This window comes from Ambystoma mexicanum, chromosome 5q (assembly GCF_040938575.1).
Source record: "Ambystoma mexicanum isolate Mex_15411 chromosome 5q, UKY_AmexF1_1, whole genome shotgun sequence".
Taxonomy (NCBI): domain Eukaryota; kingdom Metazoa; phylum Chordata; class Amphibia; order Caudata; family Ambystomatidae; genus Ambystoma; species Ambystoma mexicanum.
In genome coordinates this window covers 690,428,353-690,447,213 of record NC_090933.1, presented here as the reverse complement: position 1 = coordinate 690,447,213, position 18,861 = coordinate 690,428,353, and the positions used below count along the sequence as shown (strand labels likewise).

Sequence of the window (18,861 nt, the reverse complement as noted above, 5' to 3'; positions counted from 1 at the left end):
GTTTTCTGAGGTCTAGACAACCTTGCTAATTATGGGCCATTCTCTGGTGTCCATTTGAAAGCAGATGGCTGCCTAATGTGTTCAGTAGGTAGTAGTGACATATGCATCTCTGTCATTGGCTATGCTGTGGTTTTGAAATATATTCCTTATTTATGTTTATTTTGGTCCTATCAAAACATGGCCACCTAATTGTTCACATATATAACCCAGTGCTACTCCAGTACAGTACAGACATGCATTCTGACTTTGCTTTACACAGCCCTTCCATGGCTTGGGCTAGCAGGCCATTACCAGCCAAACCTGCCCCCAGTGCCATAATTAGCACTACCATGTTTAATTGTAAGGGATGCTCCTAAGGCTGAAGCCAGTTAATGCTAGGCCTATAATAAGGTCTGTAACAAAAATGTCCAGCTAAAATGGCTAGAGGCTTCACGGTCCAGTTTTGCAGTCTCTCTGTGAGCATAAACTACATAAAGTCAAGATTTGGCCCAAAAAGCCAAATGTGCTCAAACGGTCATTCAACAGCATGAGCTGTGTACTACATTGTCAGAACTGTTCACCTTACTTCACGTCCAGTTGTCGAAACCTTGGTGTAGTAGTGGTTGAGGACAGGCGGATTCTTCTGACTGGAGCTGTCAAATATTAAGCTTCCTTTAGTTAAGGACTGTTTTTATCTGGTTGGTGGGTCCCTGTGGATTGTATAGATTCGGCGCTGCTACAGGGGATGTTCTCTGAGGTCACCATCATTGATGAGCCCCACAAGATGGCTCAGTGAGGCTGGGTTAGATAGAAGACCATTCCAGTCTTGCCGGGGAGGTACTCTGGTATGCATGGACCCCAACAGTGGAGAGAGACTAAGGAGACGCTTCCAAGATTGTGGTCACCCTGGAGTGGCAGTGGTACAATACTATTTGCTGACTTTGGCAGCTGCAAGTCTCTGGCTCTTTCAACTGCCAGTCAACCCAATTCCAAAGACCTCTTTCCCAGCAGGAGCTTTGCAATATCTTGACAAAGATGGCACCACTCAGATGTCTGAATAGTTGATGCTTTCAGCTTTTCATTTACCGTCAAGATGAAGGAAGTGAGCAACTCTCCTGTTCTCACTCTGGGACTCCAGGTACTGGGTGAAACTACGCCATCAGGAGGCCATAGGGGGACTTGCAGAATCTATCATAGAAGAGCCTTACTCTGCCTTCAACTGGGCATATTTTTTGTGATTCCAAACAATTCCACATAACTTTAGCTAGAGCAAATGGTAGGGACCTCACACACCAATTACAGAATGTCATCCAGTTAAACACTTTAGCGACCCCAGTCAGGGGTTGTTGCACATATAACTTTCATATGCTTCTTCCCAGGCAACATTTCAGGGTATGGATTCAGTCTATCTTCCAGATATCCAAGGCACAATGGCCCTGATCCCGTGCTCCTTTTCAAATATTCGAACAAGTCATAACCATATATTTCCAAATACGTGTCACACACAATGTGCACAGCAATAAAATTTGACTGCAGGATTTGCATAGTGATAGCCAGTTAGCTCATACTCAAAGTACAGACATGCTGTATTTGCAGAAGTTGATAGTGTTCCACTAACCAGGGTGGGCTCCTCAGAGCAACCTATGCACACTGTATTATCCTCAAGGAGTGGATCTAGGTCAGGCGCATCTCAGGTTTCCATGCCTAGATCCTGTCAGTGCAGATAATGCTTCTGTGTCACTTCTACGCATGCATTCGCGCGCAGTGGGCTTCATTAATGGCAGCCACCACCATGTAGAAACATGGCATTTGCCATTACGATTAATCCCTACTGGCTCCAACTTCCTTTCTAATATGTTATGTTATGTTATTTGGCATTTATATAGAGCCCTATATATCATTGGTATGATATTAAGGAGCTTGTGGGTTGAACTCCCTTGGGGACCGTAGTCCAGGTCAGTCGAGAGAGTAGTGTAGCATTCAGTGCTTGGGTGCACTCAATATGTGTCCAGCCACTGTGATTTGTGTGATGGTTGCCGCATCCTAACATTAGGTGCGGTGGTAGTGAGATATCAGTTGAATGTATGCAGTCAGGTGATTGGTCTCCGAGACTGCATTCTGGCGGCATTAGGCCTGTGTGGGACGTTGATGTGTGCAGCTAGGCCAATTTGTTCGTGGGGTATAACTGTGTTCTAACAGGTTGTTGATTTACTCTTAAGAGCTCGCAGTTCCTGGTTACTTTGGGTCCAGATGAGCACATAATGATCATCCTCAGTACTCTGAGGTAGTTTCACTGGTTGGACCGGTGTAAATTCATTACTTTTAGGCTCAGCACTATGTGTCAGGGAGCCTGTCTTCCTTGTCCCTGGCTGTGGCTTATAGTGGGTTACAGCATAGGTCTTGGTGCCAGGATACTGGTTGTAGGTCAGGAACTATTTTCAATTTTAATGTCATTGAACTCATGATTCTAGAATTTTGGTGGGTTTCTGCAGACTTAGACGGTCCAAATCATGATATATGGAAAAATACAGGTTTTTAGAGCTTTGCGGAAGGCCATGTAGTCTTGGGTGTGTCGAATGTGAGGAGGGAGTGAGTTCCACAGAATTGGAGCCAAGGTTGAGTAGGCGGACGCTCCAATGCTGGGTGAATTGGAGGTTGGAATCACTAGCAAGAGGGCAGTGCTTGACCTAAGGGTACATGATGAGTGGTAGGGTGTAATCTTCTCTTGTAAGTATGCCGGGCCGGTCTTGTGCACTGCTCGTGGGTAATGCATAGGATTTTGAAAGTGGCCCTTCGTCCAACAGGGAGCCAGTGAAGGGTGCTTACAGCAGGGGAGATGTGATCCCTGTGTCCTAGTGCAAGAAGGAGTCTGGCGTCAGCATTTTGAGCTTTTTGGAGCTTGTTCAGTTGGTATGCTGGTGTACCCAGATATAAGGAGCTGGCACAGTCCAATCTCGACATAATAGTGGACAGAATAGTGGCGAGTCTGTTGGGGAAGTTGAGGTAACGGAAAATGCGTCTTAGGAGCTTGAGGTGGTAGTGACAAGAATCTGATACATTATTGATCTGATGGGAGAGAGTTAAGCCCAAGTCCATGGGGCAGCCAAGGTCGAGGACGAGGGTGCCAAGGGTGGGGGGCCATGGGAGTGGTTGCGGGAGAAGGGCAGTGTTGCCGCACACTATGATCTCAGTTTTATCTGGGTTCAGAAGTAGGTGGTTTCTTGTCATCCATCGGTTATTGTATCTGAGGCATGCTTCAAGGTTGGGTTGTGTGTTGAAGCTTGTTTTGGGAATACTCAGGATAATTTGGGTATCGATGGTGTAGTTGTAGCAGGTGAGGTTGTGCACACGGATGATCCCTGGTAGGGTGGTCAGATAGAGGTTGAAAAGGAGAGCAGAGAAGCAGGCGCCTTGTGCTACTCTAGTGTTCACGGTGGAAGCGGTTGAGAGAAAAGGGGATAGGAAAGTGATTTGTTTCCTGTTGTCGAGGAATGAGGCAATCCATTTGAGTGCCGTGCCACGGATTCCTAGGGAGTGGAGTCGGTCAAGGAGGATAGAATTGTTAACAATGTCTAAGGCAGCTAACAAGTGAAGGAGAACAAGCGCTGCACAGCCTTCAGAGCCAGCCGAGACCTTGAGATCATCCCAGATCGAGATCAGAGTGGTTTCTGTTCCATGGCACAACCTGATGCCAGATTGAGTGGGGTTGAGTAGGTTGTTGGATTCTACAAAACAGTTTAGCTGAGAGTATGCAGTGCGGTCAGTGAGTTTTAACAAGAATCGGGTGTTGGAAATTGGCTTGTAATTCTTAGGCTCAGTGGGGTCGAGGGATGCCTTTTTTAGAAGAGGTTTGACATGCACTATTTTGAAGGCATCAGGAAAGATGCCATTTATTATGGACTTTGCTTGTTCCCCAGCACATGTGGAGGAGAATATTTCTTTCAGAATAGAGGCTGGATAGGGGTCAAGGGGGGATCCGGAGCGTCTGCTGCCGGAGAGCAGATCAAGGAGCTTGTCTCTTGAGATGGGGTTGAAATAGTCGAGAGATTGCATTGCAGCCTTCGGAGCAGTGGAGTCAGGAGGGGGAGGTGCGAGGTGGGAGGTGAGGGTAGACAGTTTGGTATTAAGGGATGCCAACCTATCTAGCGATGTGTTGTAGAAATGCAGTGAGAGGGAGTCGCAGAGCATTTGTGTGGGCATGGTTAGGGCAGAGGTGCAGGAGGGTTTCACGAATTTGGAGATTATCCTGTGGAGCTCTTTGCTGCTGTTGCGACAGTTTAGAATTCATTTATTGTAATAGGCCTTTTTGGCCTTTCGGATCTCGCTTTGTAATTAAGGTGGTGGCGGGCGAACATAGATCTGCTGAGAGGGGTTTTAGATGTTCGCCATTTGCGCTCAAGATAGTTATTTTGGCTTTTGAAGGTTTTCAGGAGATGTGTGAACCATTTGGCTGATGGTCCTTTGCGAGAGGTTGCTGGGCGGAAGGGGGTGAGAGGAAGTAGTGATTCTTTAAACCAGGAGTCAAAGTATTCGATGATTAATGGTCTGGGAGACTGTGTAGCAGGGCTTCAGCTAGGTCAGGGAGTACCTTAACTTTGTTCCAGCATTTGTGATCATGTGTGTGGGTAGAGTGACCCTTGGGTGGAGGGGGTGGAGCGTGGACAGAGAAAGGAATGGCACAGTGGTCTGTCCAGATGAGTGGTTTGGGACTAGATACAGAAACAAGGTCATAGGAGCTGAAGATTGCATCAAGGATGTGATCTCCAGAGTGGGTTGGACCAGTGATATGTCGGGGGAGGTTGAGTGCCTCTAGACTGTCGACCAGGGGATGGGTCATGGAGTTGCTTGGCACATCAAACCAGATATTGAAGTCCCCCAGTAGTGTGAGGGTTGAGTGGTTTACCTGAATGATAGCTAGCGAGTCACACAGATTGTTGGCAAAATGTCTGTCATATCAGGGGGGTCTGTATATGAGTAGGACGCTGTGAGTGTTGACAGTAGCGAGAGTTTCACTAGAAGGGATTCACAGTTAGCATTGCATGGATGTCGTTCGGTGAGTGAGATGAGATGAGTGAGATGAGGAAATGAGGTTTATAGAGGATCGCTACTCCGCCACCTCTGGAAGGTCTGTTGTGACATAAGCGAGTAGCATGGGGAGAAAGCCTTGTGTGCGACTGGTGCAAAATCGTCTGAGAACCAAGTTTCAGTGATGAAAATGAGGTCAAGATTGCCAGAGGATAGGAGGTCCAAGATGCTGTGTCTCGCCAGGGAGTGGGCATTAAAAACGAGGCAGGTGACTTCATGAGGCTTGGCGGTTTTCCTGACGCTCGTGGTTAGGAGGGCTCGGTTGGATGGAGAGGTGGTGGGTAAAGTGTCAGTCATTGCAATGCAAGGTGAGTTCTGGACAGTCTGGGTGGCTGAGGCTGACCGAGGGATGGTAGTGGGGGTTTGGGACACAAGTGCTCTTCGAGGGGTGTGTGAGTGGGTTAGGTCGATGGGGAGCGGGAAGAGTAGGTGGATGGTGGTAGCTATTCATGAGATGTGGTGGGATGGATCAAGTGGGGGAGGGTAAGAGGTGAGTGGTGTATGTGTGGTGTGTGGGGTCAGGCAAGTTGTTGAGTGGGATTCATGACTGGAGGGGGCTCAGGGTTTAGGTGTACTGGGTGGGAGATTGTGTTCAAAGAGGTGGAGACGGGGAGTGGCAGTAGGGGTGGGCCTGACGGCAGGACTGGGAAAGGATGGGAGGATGGACTGTTGAAGAAGTGGTGACGAATGAAGATTCGAGGGAGAGGGCCGATGACCCATTCTACGTTTTCTGCGTTAGGCTGACCGGGGAGTGCGAGAGAGTGTCGAAGGGTCAAAGGGGAAAGGGGATGAAGCAACGGTTTTAGAAAGGGCAAGACGTGCTACTTTGAGATAAGGGGAAAGGGTTGAAGGAGGTCTGTGGGTGGGGGTCGAGGAGGAGTAAAGGGTGGGGGATGAGGATGACAGGGTAGAGTGAGAGGTATTCACAGGTGAGGCAGGGGAGTCGCTGAGCTGACTTCAGGTGGGTACTGCGGTCCTAGCGGGTCAGCGCTGTTAAGGCGACGCTGGGATTTTGAAGGAGAGGTGTTGGTGGTGAGGAGGTGTGAGATTGCGGTAGTGGGTGATGAATGGAATGCGTGTTGGCGGAGAGTTGACGAGGATGGTGCAACACGGAGTTCTGACAACTGACTGAATGCTAGTGCAGGAGCCAAGCGGGTTTTGGCAGGGGCGGGGAGGACTGAGGTCAGCGGGGCATGTCTGGGGGGTTCATGCATGACCGCACCAATGCTGCGGTAGTGGCAGGGTTGGTATTGGCAGGGGGCTCATGTTGTTTGGAGCACCAGAGAGGTCCTCTGGCTTGTGAGTTGGAAATTGCGCATGGTGTGGGAATGGGGGGCAGGGGATTGTTCTCAGTGGATGCCTGGAGTTTAATGGAGGGTGGGGGGGGTCTGAGGTGTGTGAGAAGTGAGTGGGGTGGGTATTTGGTGGCCCAGAGCGTTCCTCTGATTTTAGAGTTAGAGGGGGTATGGTGAGTGGGTGTAGGTCTAGGGGGGTCAGAGTGTATGGGTGTTCTAGTGCAGAGGTCGGAGATGGCGGGTTGAAGTGACAAGCATGGGGGATTCATGAATGAAGGAGCTAGTACAGAGGGCATGGGTCGGGTGGGGTGCATTATTGATTTGCGTGTTCGAGTGCCGAGGTCGGAGATGGGGGGGCGGTGAAATGGCATGCAAGGGGGTTTGTAAATTAAGGAGCTAGTATGGACGGAGTACATGAGCCGGGTCGGGTGCATTATTGTTTGGTGGGGGTGTGGGGTGGTGCGGAGAGCGCACAGTTGTGGGGCCAGAGAGGTGGTCTTGGAGGTAGTGTTATCTCTGTCCAGTTGGGCAAGTTAGTCATAGTTGTGAGGTGGGGTAGTGCAGCAGGTGAGCAATGTGGGGGTCAGAGAGTGGCTGCAGATACAGGGGGTTAGGACAGAAGCTATCAGGGTCGATGCACCTAAGACTAAGATAGTGGAGGGTGTAGTGAGAGTTTGTGCAATAGCAGCAGCAGCAAGATTTAGTACACCTGGATAGAGGGAGAATGGGGCAAACACGGGGGCGCAGCATAAGGCATATGCATAAGGGCAGGCAGACTCTGAAGGGATTGAGGCCTCTGTGGCCGCATCGAAGTTGGGACGCAAGAGGAGACATTATGTGGTGCCTCTGCATAGAGCTGAGTCTGGGGCCAGTCAGGGTCACGTCACTCCTTCTAGCCTGAGCCTCGTGTCCGGCCAGTGCTTGACCTAACCACAGGCTTGACCACGAGCCTCGCCTGCTGCCATGTTGGATCCCTGTGCAGTGTCTTGCGCTCTGCCACTCTTGCGGAGATGGCGAGGCTTCGGCACTAGCGCAGAGGACAGAAACCCTGCCTGATTGGCTAGAAAGGAAAGATGGCGGACAGCTCTGGTCGGCTTCAGTGAAGCAGGAGCCCTAAAATGCAAAAACTCTGCTAGGGGAACACAATGGCACGCTGGGCATTGCATGACAAAAGACATAATGGCGAGAGTGCACTTCATTCGAATTCGGTGTGTTTTATCTAGCAGGACCATTTGTGTCTTAGCTATGAAGGTGCATATGACAGAGGTATGTCTTAAATGGAAAACAGATGTCTGGTGTGGAAACTCCCATTCACCGTTAAACGTTTGCTATTTCATTTTCAAATGCTGTACTGATTTTTTCTGGATCAAGTGTCATAATGAAAAATAATGTTATTTTAAAAGCACACAGTAAAATATCTACGAATTGCACAACTAATTTAACACTTTATGCAACATCTATAATTCTTTTTTGTGGACATACGGAGAGAGCTGTAGTCAACATAGGGTGATTAATTCCCTCAATGAGATGCAAATACGGATGTGCTTTGCTTTTATGCTTTTGCCCAAAGTCAGTTTTAATCATTTGAAATGGCATTGTGAACAGATTATGACACGAAGGGAACATATGTTTTTGCAGCCGAAGGTAAAATGGGGATATCACAAATCTGTTGCGGAATGCCAATATTTCCCATTTCATCTTGGAGACAATAGTTCAGCCCTGATTTTAGCTTTGCATCCTGGGACTTGCAGTCCTAGTTTTATAATGGGGAATTCGGGGACTGCAAGCCCTGGAATGCAAAGTTGAAACCAGGTCTAGCAAGCATCGCTAGAATCGAAAGGATAGTGATGATGCAGAGTTAGAATGTGGCAAGCGAGGGAATGTCGAGGGGGACAAAGTGGAATATTGCAGAGGCTTAAATTATGAAAAGAGCAGCGGGTGAAACTGTGCAAAGACTGAGATGCTTTCAGGGGTGAAGCTGGAGCGAATGGGAATATAATGAAGAGTTGATGAGTCAAAATGTGAGATAACTATGAGGGCGAGGTGACGCAAAGCTTAAAATGGTATTGATGATAGCATGGGTTGTATTCCTGGACCTTTTGGGGCTCTATCAATTATGTAATTTGCAAAATATTGAATTTCAAGACGTACGCAGATATATTCCTGGCTGGCTCGTCTTTGGCCAATGCCCCTGGCTCGGTCCTGGCTCAGGCCCTACCTATGAACTCTCTGGCTCGCCCAGCTCTACCGCTGCATGGAGCAGGGAAACGCGCAGAGTGGATTTCCCGCTCCAGTTCCTGCAGCATGCAGAGGATCCAATGCAGATTTGCCGGGATGCGCTGAAGCTCCCAGAGAGTGTGTCGGATCCATGTTTTGCAAAGTCTGTTCGTGCCCCTTTACAGGCTTCTTGGCGTGAGGCCCTTAATGAGCTTGAAGGAACAGGACTCCTCATGGAAAAGTGTGGGAACCATCAGGTCAAAAGTGAAAACATGCAGCGACTCTTGGTTTGGCGGAGATAGAGCAGTCTATCATAAGAAGGGTCATCAGAAGACTTCACTGATCATAGGGGGTCATTATGAGTCGGGCGGTAGAGGATACCGGGCACAGGTAGGGAGACCGGTGCCAGTAATCCCCTACCGCCTGAATCCGAGGTCCCCTAACGGGAACCGCAAGGGACGTGTGGTCGGACCACACGTCCCTTACGGGTCCCATTAAGGGACCAGGCCACTAATTACGGGCCTGCCATTAGCAGGCCCGTAAATAGCGCCTTCCCCATTCCCATTGAGACCTATGGGGGCTCGAATGGGAATGGGGAATGGTTTGTTCAATGGGGACTTACCGGTCCCGCCAGGGTCGGACTAGACCAGTAAGTCCCCATTGAACACCACCGGACTCGGTCCCGTTATTGGAGGCAGTCATGGCGCAAATAGCGCCATGACTGCCTTCAATCTCGGAATGAGGCCCATAGACATTCCATTGTTTCTCAGAACGTGACCGGCAGCCATTTTATAAAAGCAGTGAAGTCAGGAGTGTGCACATTGTAGAAATAGTGCATAATATATCATCTGGGGAAGAGGTAAACTAATGTCAGTGTAGAACAGCTCCTCAGAGGAGGACATCCTCTAAGATACATGCTCGGTGTGTGCTTTGAGACCTTGCAGACTGCAAGGAAGGTGGGATTTCAGGGGATCGAACCAATGGTGTTTGGGAGTTCTCAGTTGTGAATGGCTCTTCGTGATCAGTGAAAGAACTGCAGTAGCTATTTGGGTTGGCTGACGCTATCATGGCTTCCATCAGTACTGTCGTTATGGTTCTTGGCAAGGAGGAGCGCTTCATAAAGAAAATATGATGAACGTTCTGCTGGCTTTGGCACAGGACAGTGCCCTTCCTGAATGGACTGAACAGAACCTTCTCATGTGGGGACACTGGAATGTAATGGTTTTCGGGTTCATGCCAAATAACAGAGCAGGAGCACTTGGGAGGGGTTAATTGGACTTATCAAAAGCTTTGTGGCAGAAGATGTCTTTCCTTGTTAAGGGATAATGGCAGATTAGGTAAACAGGCATCCAGGGAGGAGTGGATTTCACAGGGAAATAAAGCAATACTGTTAGTTAATACTTAGGGGGTAGCCAGGAGGTCTCTGTACACACGGGTGTCAAATATGAACATTGTAATTGTTACATTCTATATCTCTAAAAAGAACTGCACCTGAAGTAAGGTTTCGAGAGCAAAATCACGTGTATCATTTTCTTATCAAAACAACAAAGCTATCTCCTGTACCACGTCTGTGAACAGCAGCCAATGTAAAACAAATATTCTTTTGACCCCCCTCAAAAATGATACCAAATGGAGTAAATAAAAGAGCGATTTTGTCCATCACACTTGTGTACGTGTTTGTGTGTGTGTTCCTGTATGTCAAAAATGTTATATGTCATTTATAAAATGCACCATCTGCCATTCAAACAGCATCTTGACCCTGATGCCGCCATGGCACTGTGACACATTGTCGTCTCCTCGTGTTTCACTAACGACTATATAGACTTGTTTTTCATCTGAAACCTGAAAAATATATCATGTTTAACAGGCGTCAACTTTTTGAAGAAACTGTAAAAAGGTTGTTTTGCCAGAAAGTTGCAAGTTTACCTGAATTCATCCGAGCACAATAGTTTTTTTAGTTCTGTATCCAAAACAAGATAGACACCTGCTTTTAGTTTTCAGAGGTTGGCTAATGTTCCCGCTCATGCTGGGGTGAAGGAGAGTAACAAGAATACATGTGTGCCTTAGCGCTGGGGAACACGTCTCCCCAAGAACACCACTGACAGGAGAGGCATGGGAACTAGCGTATGTGTAAAGCACCTTCGCAAGCGTGTGTGTACATGTGGTGGCGGTGCACAGGGGCTGGAGCAACCAATTGGACGCACAACATGCCTTTTATGGTTGGTCCCCAAGGCAATGGGACAAATAGCTACCAACTTCCATGTTGGTTGGCATGGTGCTGCGTCTTGTGCATCAAGGGCAAGTAACAGGTGGGGATTTCACCACTCTCAACACTTTTCTATACTCATCCGTTTGAATCGTTCCGCCACTTTTGACAGAGTTGACCATGCTTCTCTCCTCCTCACTCTCCAGGAGTTTGGGTTTTCCAAATCTGCTCTTGCCTGGACCGCCTCCTACTGGCAAGATCGATCCTTTTAAAATCTCTAGCAACACACAAACCTCAGACTCCAAGGATCAGTCCTCGGCACTCTGCTCTTCACCCTCTATGCCACTGCTCTAGCAAAACTTATCTCCTCCTTGGGCTTTCACCACCACCTTTTTTCTGATGACATTCAACTATTTTTCTCCTTTCCCTTCTTCACCCCAGCAATCTCGGACCGGATTACCAACTGCTGTACTGAAATTCCTGACTGGATGGCTCTCTGCTGCCTCATGCTGAAACCTTCAAAAACAGCACTCATCTTTCTTCTGGCTTCCAATACAATCACTGTCCTCTCCTCTCCTATCTCCTTCCCGTCTGACCTTATACCTCCCTCACATAAGGCTCGTTATCTTGGGGTGGTCATTGAAAGCGACCTACAACTGCAACAATTCATCACATAGCGATGGCTGTGCCGCTCATATTAACCTCCTCAACATTCGAAAATGTCATCTTTTTCTTATTAACTACTGTCCAAAAACTCTAATCTCCACTCGTGCTCAGAAAACTACTACAGAAAGCCTACTCGTTGGCCCTCCTCTCTACTCCTTCCTCTCTCTAGACAAAGTATGCAACTTTGCTTCCTGAACTCTCTCCATTCTACCCAGATCATCCCCCACTTCTACGTACTGACAACATGCTGGTGGGTGCTCCATGCACAACCATTCTCTTTTCAGGTTCCTTCTCCTAGTCTACAAAGCTATCAATTGTCTTGCTCCTCAGTACCCACATGTTTTGTCTATTTGTATCTCAGTCTACTCACCATCTTGTTCCCTGCGATCCTCCTCTGCAATCAACCTCACCGTCCCATACTCTCCCGGTTCCTCCTCTCACTTCCGCTCTTTCTCCCTACTCGGCAATCAAAGCCAGACCAACTGTTGATGTCTTCAAAGCTCAGCTTAAACTTCACTTACTTGCTCAAGAGGACTCTCCCCCTGTCGCCTCCCCCATCCTCCCTCCCTGACCCCACCACTTCCTTTTGTGACGCTTACTAATGCAATTTTGTATTTTTATATATCGCTCCTCTTTAGTTTGAAGCATATGACCCTTTGGATTATGGTTGCCTTTGTAAGTCACCTGTTTTCTTATATATGTTATTTTTTTGTTCATTTTGTTTTGTCGCTGGTAGATTGATTGATTGATTGATATTTTATTTCTATTGCGCTCGTACACAAGTGTTTCAGAGCGCGACAAGGCAAGGGATGGGGAACATGGGAGAACAAAACTGCGATCTTACTAGGCCCAGTGACATTGAGAATGTGCAAGTGCATGGGGGTGGGGGGAGAGGATGGACGGAGGGAGAAGTGGAAAGTGCGAAGCAGAGGAGAAACAGATAAATAACAATAATAAATAATAAAGGCAACAAACAGTAGTAATGCAGCCAGCAATTTGCAAGTGCTAGTATTAAGGCAGCAGGCAGGGTAGGTCTGATAAGTGCAGGAAGAAAAAGGAAGGGCTGTATGGGTACAGATACAGACCCCAGTGCAAGAGGTGGCCCGGAGGCAGTGCGGGAGGGTGGCAGGGTGAGCAGGTACCTGGGCCCGAAGGACAGAGGGTGGCCAGGTGCACAGTGCCAAGAGAGAACAGATCAGCAGGGAAGAGGGGGAGCGAAGGCAGAAGAAAAGAGGAAGGTCTTGAGGTGCTTCCTGAACCAGAGATGGTTCTCCTCAAGTTTTAGGGTGGCAGGGATGCTATTCCAGAGGGAGGCCCCAGCCGAAGACAGAGATCTACCCCCAGCTCGTTTCTTTGAAAATCGGCTGACCCTGAGGGAGTTGGAGGTAGAGGAGCGAAGAGTTCGAGAGGGGAGGTATTTGCAGAGGGATAGCTGAAGGTATTTTGGACCCATGCCCCAGAAAGCCTTGTGGACAATGCAGAGGGTTTTGAATGTAATCCTTGCATCCACTAGGAGCCACTGGAGAGATTTCAGAGCTGGAGAGATATGATCCCAGAGCTCGAGGCCAAGGACAAGTCTCGCAGTCCTGTTCTGGATTAGTTGCAGAGGGCGGAGAGTAGAGGCAGGTAGATTTCGAAAGAGGCTGTTACTATAGTCCAACCTAGAGAGAACCAGAGCTTGGGATACCATGAGCCTCTGGCGGAAGGAGAGGAAAGGCAGAGTACCTCTGAGGAGGTGCAGTCGGAAATTTGACTTTTTAGAGACCTCAGAGATGTGGACAGAGAAGGAAAGGGTGGAGTCAAAGATGACCCTGAGGTTCTTAGCCTCGCAGGTGGGGGTAGGAGGAGGGCCAAGGATGTCCCACTTTTTTTACACCATCATACGCTTGCTCACTGCTTCTTCTCATCTTTGTGGTATATCTGTAAATGTGTTATTTTGTAAACCATTTCTGATCAAAATTGACAACCCCGTTCTTCAAATATATACAAATACAAATAGAAATACACAATTTGAAAGCAATTATTATGAATAGTATAAAAAGTTAAAATTAATTAGAATTACAATACTTGCTCAGTAAAAGTCTGTAAGTGTGGAAAATTTCCAAAACAGCTATTCGAGGGCTGTTGGGATTTATTCAATCCCTTGGGTAAGGCCGTCTACGTGGCTTTTGCCTCGTATGTTAGGCAGTGTTCTCATTGAGGCAATCTACTCTACACTGCTAACTTTTATTCGCTTGAATTTTACTGTCCACTGGAACCCCTCCTCACGATGCTCATGCTCCATAAAGTGGGTAACTCGGGGTGCTCTCACGTTTCTCATCCTGATACCACTTCTAGGTGCAGTGATGTGTGTCATGGCCTTCCAGCTGTCATTCCACCTGTCACCTGGTCATTCCTCTGCATCTTCTCTTGCATGGGCATGCCATCTGGTAAATGATCATGCAAGTTTGACAGTCTGCGTGGGTTTTTCGTTTCCACTTGTTTGCCAGTCCCACATCTACTTCTGTGGCAAGGTTGGTTATTTTACATACCACGCATCCTCCACAGAGGCGGTTGCCCTCCACCCTGGGAGGCCCAAAATTTCAGTAACGGTGAATGAAGTGGGTGTTTTAAATCCCTGGATATCACTCAGCATCAGTGCATTGCAAATTACGTCCGCTCTGTAGGACTTTTTTTGCATGATTCATTGTATAATATGTGTGGTGTGGATACTTTGATATATTTGTGTACTGATGATGTCTTTCACGTGCAGGTTTGCTCTTAGAATATGTTGCCCATTAAATAATGCTAATGAAAATTACTTCTGCTTTTTAATGCAAACCAGTTTGAAATGTGTTGGGGCCTTTCCCAGTAGGTGCTGGGGTCTTTGTATGATTATGTTAATATTAAATGAACGAAATCTCTTTTAAACGTGTTCGCAAATACCAGATAATCCTCTCTTTATTCTCCATATTATAACCCTAAAAGTGCTTCTGGTTTATGTTTTTTTGCTCTTTTCCATGATTGCCTGATTATTCCCTTGTACGCCCGGTTCTTAGAGAGTACTTTGGCCTCATTCTTTCAATGGGTCTTGACTGTCATATTTCTATGTAAGTGACGAAATTGACCAAATGCTTTGTTTGTCCATAAGGTCCATCAGCACTTTTCTGTGAAAGTGTGTGTAATTAAGAAGATATGTACTGTCTGTGGGAACTGTGCATGGTTTTCACTTGAGTTTGTTATCTTCTGTGTAAATAGTTGCGTGAATCTCAATATGGGATCAAGTGAATTGAGCCTTTCAACAAACCAAAAAAGTTGGCTTAGCTATTGTTCCTGTCCAAATGAGGATATCATCAACAACTCACTGCTTTATCATAAAGTGACAGTATTGTATGCTGTCAGTGGTGTACATATGTTTATCTTCCTCATACAAGTTGGCGACATTGGGAGCTATAGAAGTTCCCTTTGCCTTTCCTTCTATTTGAAGGAATAACTAATCCTTACAATTAAAAAGAAATGCTGTCAATGTCATCTACGCTTACCATTGAAGGAATGTCATTACTGCTGCCTCAAGTTACACATAATGTTATTCTGGGTGTTCATGAGTGACTTCCAGAGCAGCCTGTTGAGGGATCCTGTCATACAGTGATTTAATATCTAATCCCATAAGTAATGTATCCTGGGGTTGACAGGCATTCCCTCTACCGTATGTATGTGGGTTGTGTCTTTTATATAGGACTTAACCTCTGGTACAGGCTGTCTTAAAAATGTGCTGCCTGCATAGTTGTATAGTTGCTCTTGTATAGTATTTATTTCTGATACTATGTGGTGGCCTGGTGGCTCAGTATGCCACACTTTTGTCGATCAACCATTTGGCCAAATTACATTTTGGCACATTTTTACTGTTTTTTACCACAAAAAAAATATAGATGGTGGGTTTGGATAAGGTATATAAAAAGGGGGTGAGGGATTAGGTAAAAGGGTTATGTGGGGTACCCCTCTGCTTTTTTTGCGATAAACAAAATGGCAAAAACAGAAATAAGCAATTCAGAAAAATGCAACTTGGCCAAAAGAATGGCGAGGAAGCCTCATAGATCCTGGCAGCTCTCGTAGGTTTTTATGTAATGGCTGCACGTGTTCCTGCCTGTATAAGAACATCTGATTCCTGGTTGGATTAAGGGCCAGCTTCTGTTTCTATGTCTCCCCTTTCTTTAATCCTTCTCCTAAATGTCTCCCTTGGGTCTTAGGTCAGTATTTTAGAGCTTTGTTCATGACTGGATGATCTAAAGCATTACTTGTCATAATCAATCTTGCTGATTATAAGTATTGCACCCCATGTCATCTGCTGATTTGATGACAATTTCAATATTATTGCTTTAATCTGTAAAAGTGTTTTGTTCTTTCCTACTCCTAGGGGACGAGTGCAAAGAGATGGTGAGTGCGCAGAGGTGGTGAGTGCGCACAGGGGATGAATGCGCAGAGGGGGTGAATGCGCAGAGGTGGTGAATGCACAGAGGGGGTGAATGCGCAGAGGGTGTGAGTGCGTAGAGGGGGTGAGTGCGTAGAGGGGGTAAGTGCATAGAGGCGGTGAATGCATAGAGGGGGTGTGTGCGTAGAGGGGGTGAGTGCGTAAAACAGATGAATGCATAGTACGCGTGTGGGCATAAAGCAGACTAGTACCTGGAGCGAACGAGTGCCTGGAGCGCATAGAACTGCATGACGTATATAGTCCAGTTTGGAATGCAGAGAACGTTTGAAAGAGCATATAACCCATCATATCACACCACCACGCTTACTCTCTCCTTTACATCACCACTCAACTAGAACACAGAGATACTATGACACCATTCGGTATAACTGTTCTCATACCAACATCCGCCGCTTGCTCCACATCATTCTATGTAAACACTGCTGGTTTCACACCCACTAAGGCTTATTTATTTAACTAATTTTTTAACTAGTCCTCTTCAAAAAAACTTTTTTACAATTTTTTCACAATTTTTGCATTTATGCATTTCTAAATGTTTCTTTTTACCAATGTTTATTATTGGTTGATTTTCAATTTTCTTTCATGCAGCTTCGAATTTGGTAGAATTAACACTCCATATGCTTTGGGGTGTGCTGCCCCTTTTCGCTTTCTAATGTTTTTTTCCCCTAGGATTAGTACCCTTTGCATATAGTACATAATGCCTGGCCTCACTAAAGTTTCAGCAAGCCTGCAATGTTAGTGTTAGTCCCTTGTCTATGTCCGGTCATTCATTCATAGGATTAGTACCCTTTGCATATAGTAAATAATGCCTGGCTTCACTAACGTCTCAGCAAGCCTGCAATGTTAGTGTTAGTCCCTTGTTTGTGTCCGGTCATTCATGGAAGGGCTCCATTTTGCTTTCCATTCACTTTGTTAGTCCAAGTCCCCTTTCTTTGTCTGCCTTTTTCATTCAGTGTTACCAATTCACTTTGTTAGTCCCAGTCCTCTTTATTTGTCCCCCTTTTCCATTCAGTGTAACGTGCCTTCCAGTTGAGTGCTACTACACCCCACTGGCTGCCTCTTTCTTCACTATGAAGAATAGCATATACACGCAGCATTTTCCAGAAGCAAGCCGCAGCTTTCTTTAGAAGCAAGTCATTTGCTGCTTCTACGTGGTAGAAGTCAACAGTAAGTTCCACTTTACTTAGTCTTCTCACTAAGCCATGACTGACCCACGCGCTGGGCGTTTTATTTGCACTTCCTAACTCACATGTTGGGCTTGTCATTTTTTACTATTATGCAGCACTGCCATACTCATCAACCCATAGCCTGATACCACCAGCCCCAGGCTAGGAGTTTTTGTGTCCTGCGCAAAATACGAAGTGCTTCATGGGCATCCACATATTCATATGGTGAGTTCTTGTTACCTTTACCATACCTGCACACCAGCCGTATTAAATTACCGCTGCACATAAACTATCGCCACCTTTATGTCTTTGTTCTCCTCCTCTTTCACTTTAGGTGAAAATTCCAGATTCAGTTCGTTTTCTAATTGCTAAACCCAAATAATGTGCTGAATGCACGACATCTTGCATGGTGAGCACATGATGTGCCCTCTGAGGTACGTTCCGCCATATTTTGATTTATGTGCCTTTCTTTTGCACAGCATTTTTTGTATTCTATCACACACATTTTTCACTATATTATCACATCTTTCACTTATTTCTCTCACGAGGTGACTTAGTTTTTGGGCACGCTCTTTACACTTTAAGGGCGCCTTTCTGGTAACCTTCAAGTTCTCTGTCTGGGGGTACTGCCAACTTGTTTTTGGGGCTCTGAGGCCTGATGCTTTCACCATATATTGGTATATTCTCTAGTTCTCTTCCCATTTATAGTTAAACCTTTTGAGTTCACAAAATGTCCCCTGTTGCTACCTTTTCAGGAGGACCCCCTACATTAAGGCTGTCTGTATTAAGGCTGAATGTGAAGATCCCAGTACCTGAGGAAGGTGGTTGCTACCCATCAATATACCACCGAAACGCCAACTAGTCCTATGTAATGGTCGTAGGAACTACATTCTCCTGCGGTTTGGCATCATGGACATACACGCTTTATAGCGGTAGGCGTAGTACACCCCCTTTCAGCCTGTGACAAGACAGCAGATAAATGACTGTTTGGGTGACATTGTATATGTCGAAAAAAAAAAATTTCAGCCAAAATCTGGCTTAACACACAGCACTATGCGACATTGTTTACATGGTTAGCCAAAATTAGGCTTAGCAAACAATATTCTGTGTGTTATATAATTTTTTTTGGTTGTAGCCATAATCAGGCTCTGGTTGGCGCATGTACTGTGCCATTTTCACGAAATTGTTTAATCTGAGCCTTTAGACAAGTAAGGGTCAGCTAGGGATAGTTTAAGTTTTATTAGCTATCTCGTAAAACTTTTATGATTTAAAATATATTCACTGTTTTGCTAACACCAAATCATTTTTTGTCAGTTCCCATATATTGGGTTCCTATGTGTATTTCCTAGTGGAGTTGTACCCCTACTTCTGTGAACCTTTTCATAAATTCTGCTCGCATTGATTGTATGGACTAAATAGTCCTGTTTTTTTCTCTTTGTAAATTGCATTGCTTTTGTATGTTTTTCATGTTGTATGTTTTTATTAAATTGACACACTGTCTAGTTACAAACTAACAATTAAAGCAAGTTTATAATTGTTTTATGCCAATGTACTTTTTTCCCCTTTTTTTCCTCATAAAGGTTACTTTGACTGGTGAGAGACCAGTAAATTTAAATATTGAATTTGATTTAATCTATTGTTTAGGCTACCAGGAGAATAATACTGTTAGCTCCACAAATGATATTTTTTGACTTTGTATGTTCAGGCACACCCTTGTGTTTATAGATGTCTGTTTGCTCCATTTGAGTGCCTGTACGTTTTGGAGTCCCTCTTTTGTTT

General features: G+C 46.0%; 1 protein-coding gene across 5 annotated transcripts in view; it reads left to right on the top strand.

Annotated features, from left to right (window-relative positions):
* Nucleotides 1–18,861, top strand: part of CPA6 (carboxypeptidase A6) — a 1,211,288-nt gene that overhangs the window by 371,467 nt on the left and 820,960 nt on the right. The window contains exon 1 of one of the 5 annotated variants that reach the window (XM_069621153.1): nt 16,915–17,083. The exons of 2 other annotated variants lie outside the window; for them this stretch is intronic. Coding sequence is in view for 1 of the 3 variants with exons in the window: in XM_069621151.1 (XP_069477252.1) it covers nt 17,473–17,516 (44 nt within the window). In the remaining 2 variants the exon portion in view is untranslated. Of the gene's footprint in view, nt 1–16,914; nt 17,084–17,434; nt 17,517–18,861 lie in introns of those variants that run through there. 2 more of the 5 variants (XM_069621151.1, XM_069621154.1) reach the window with 2 other exon arrangements.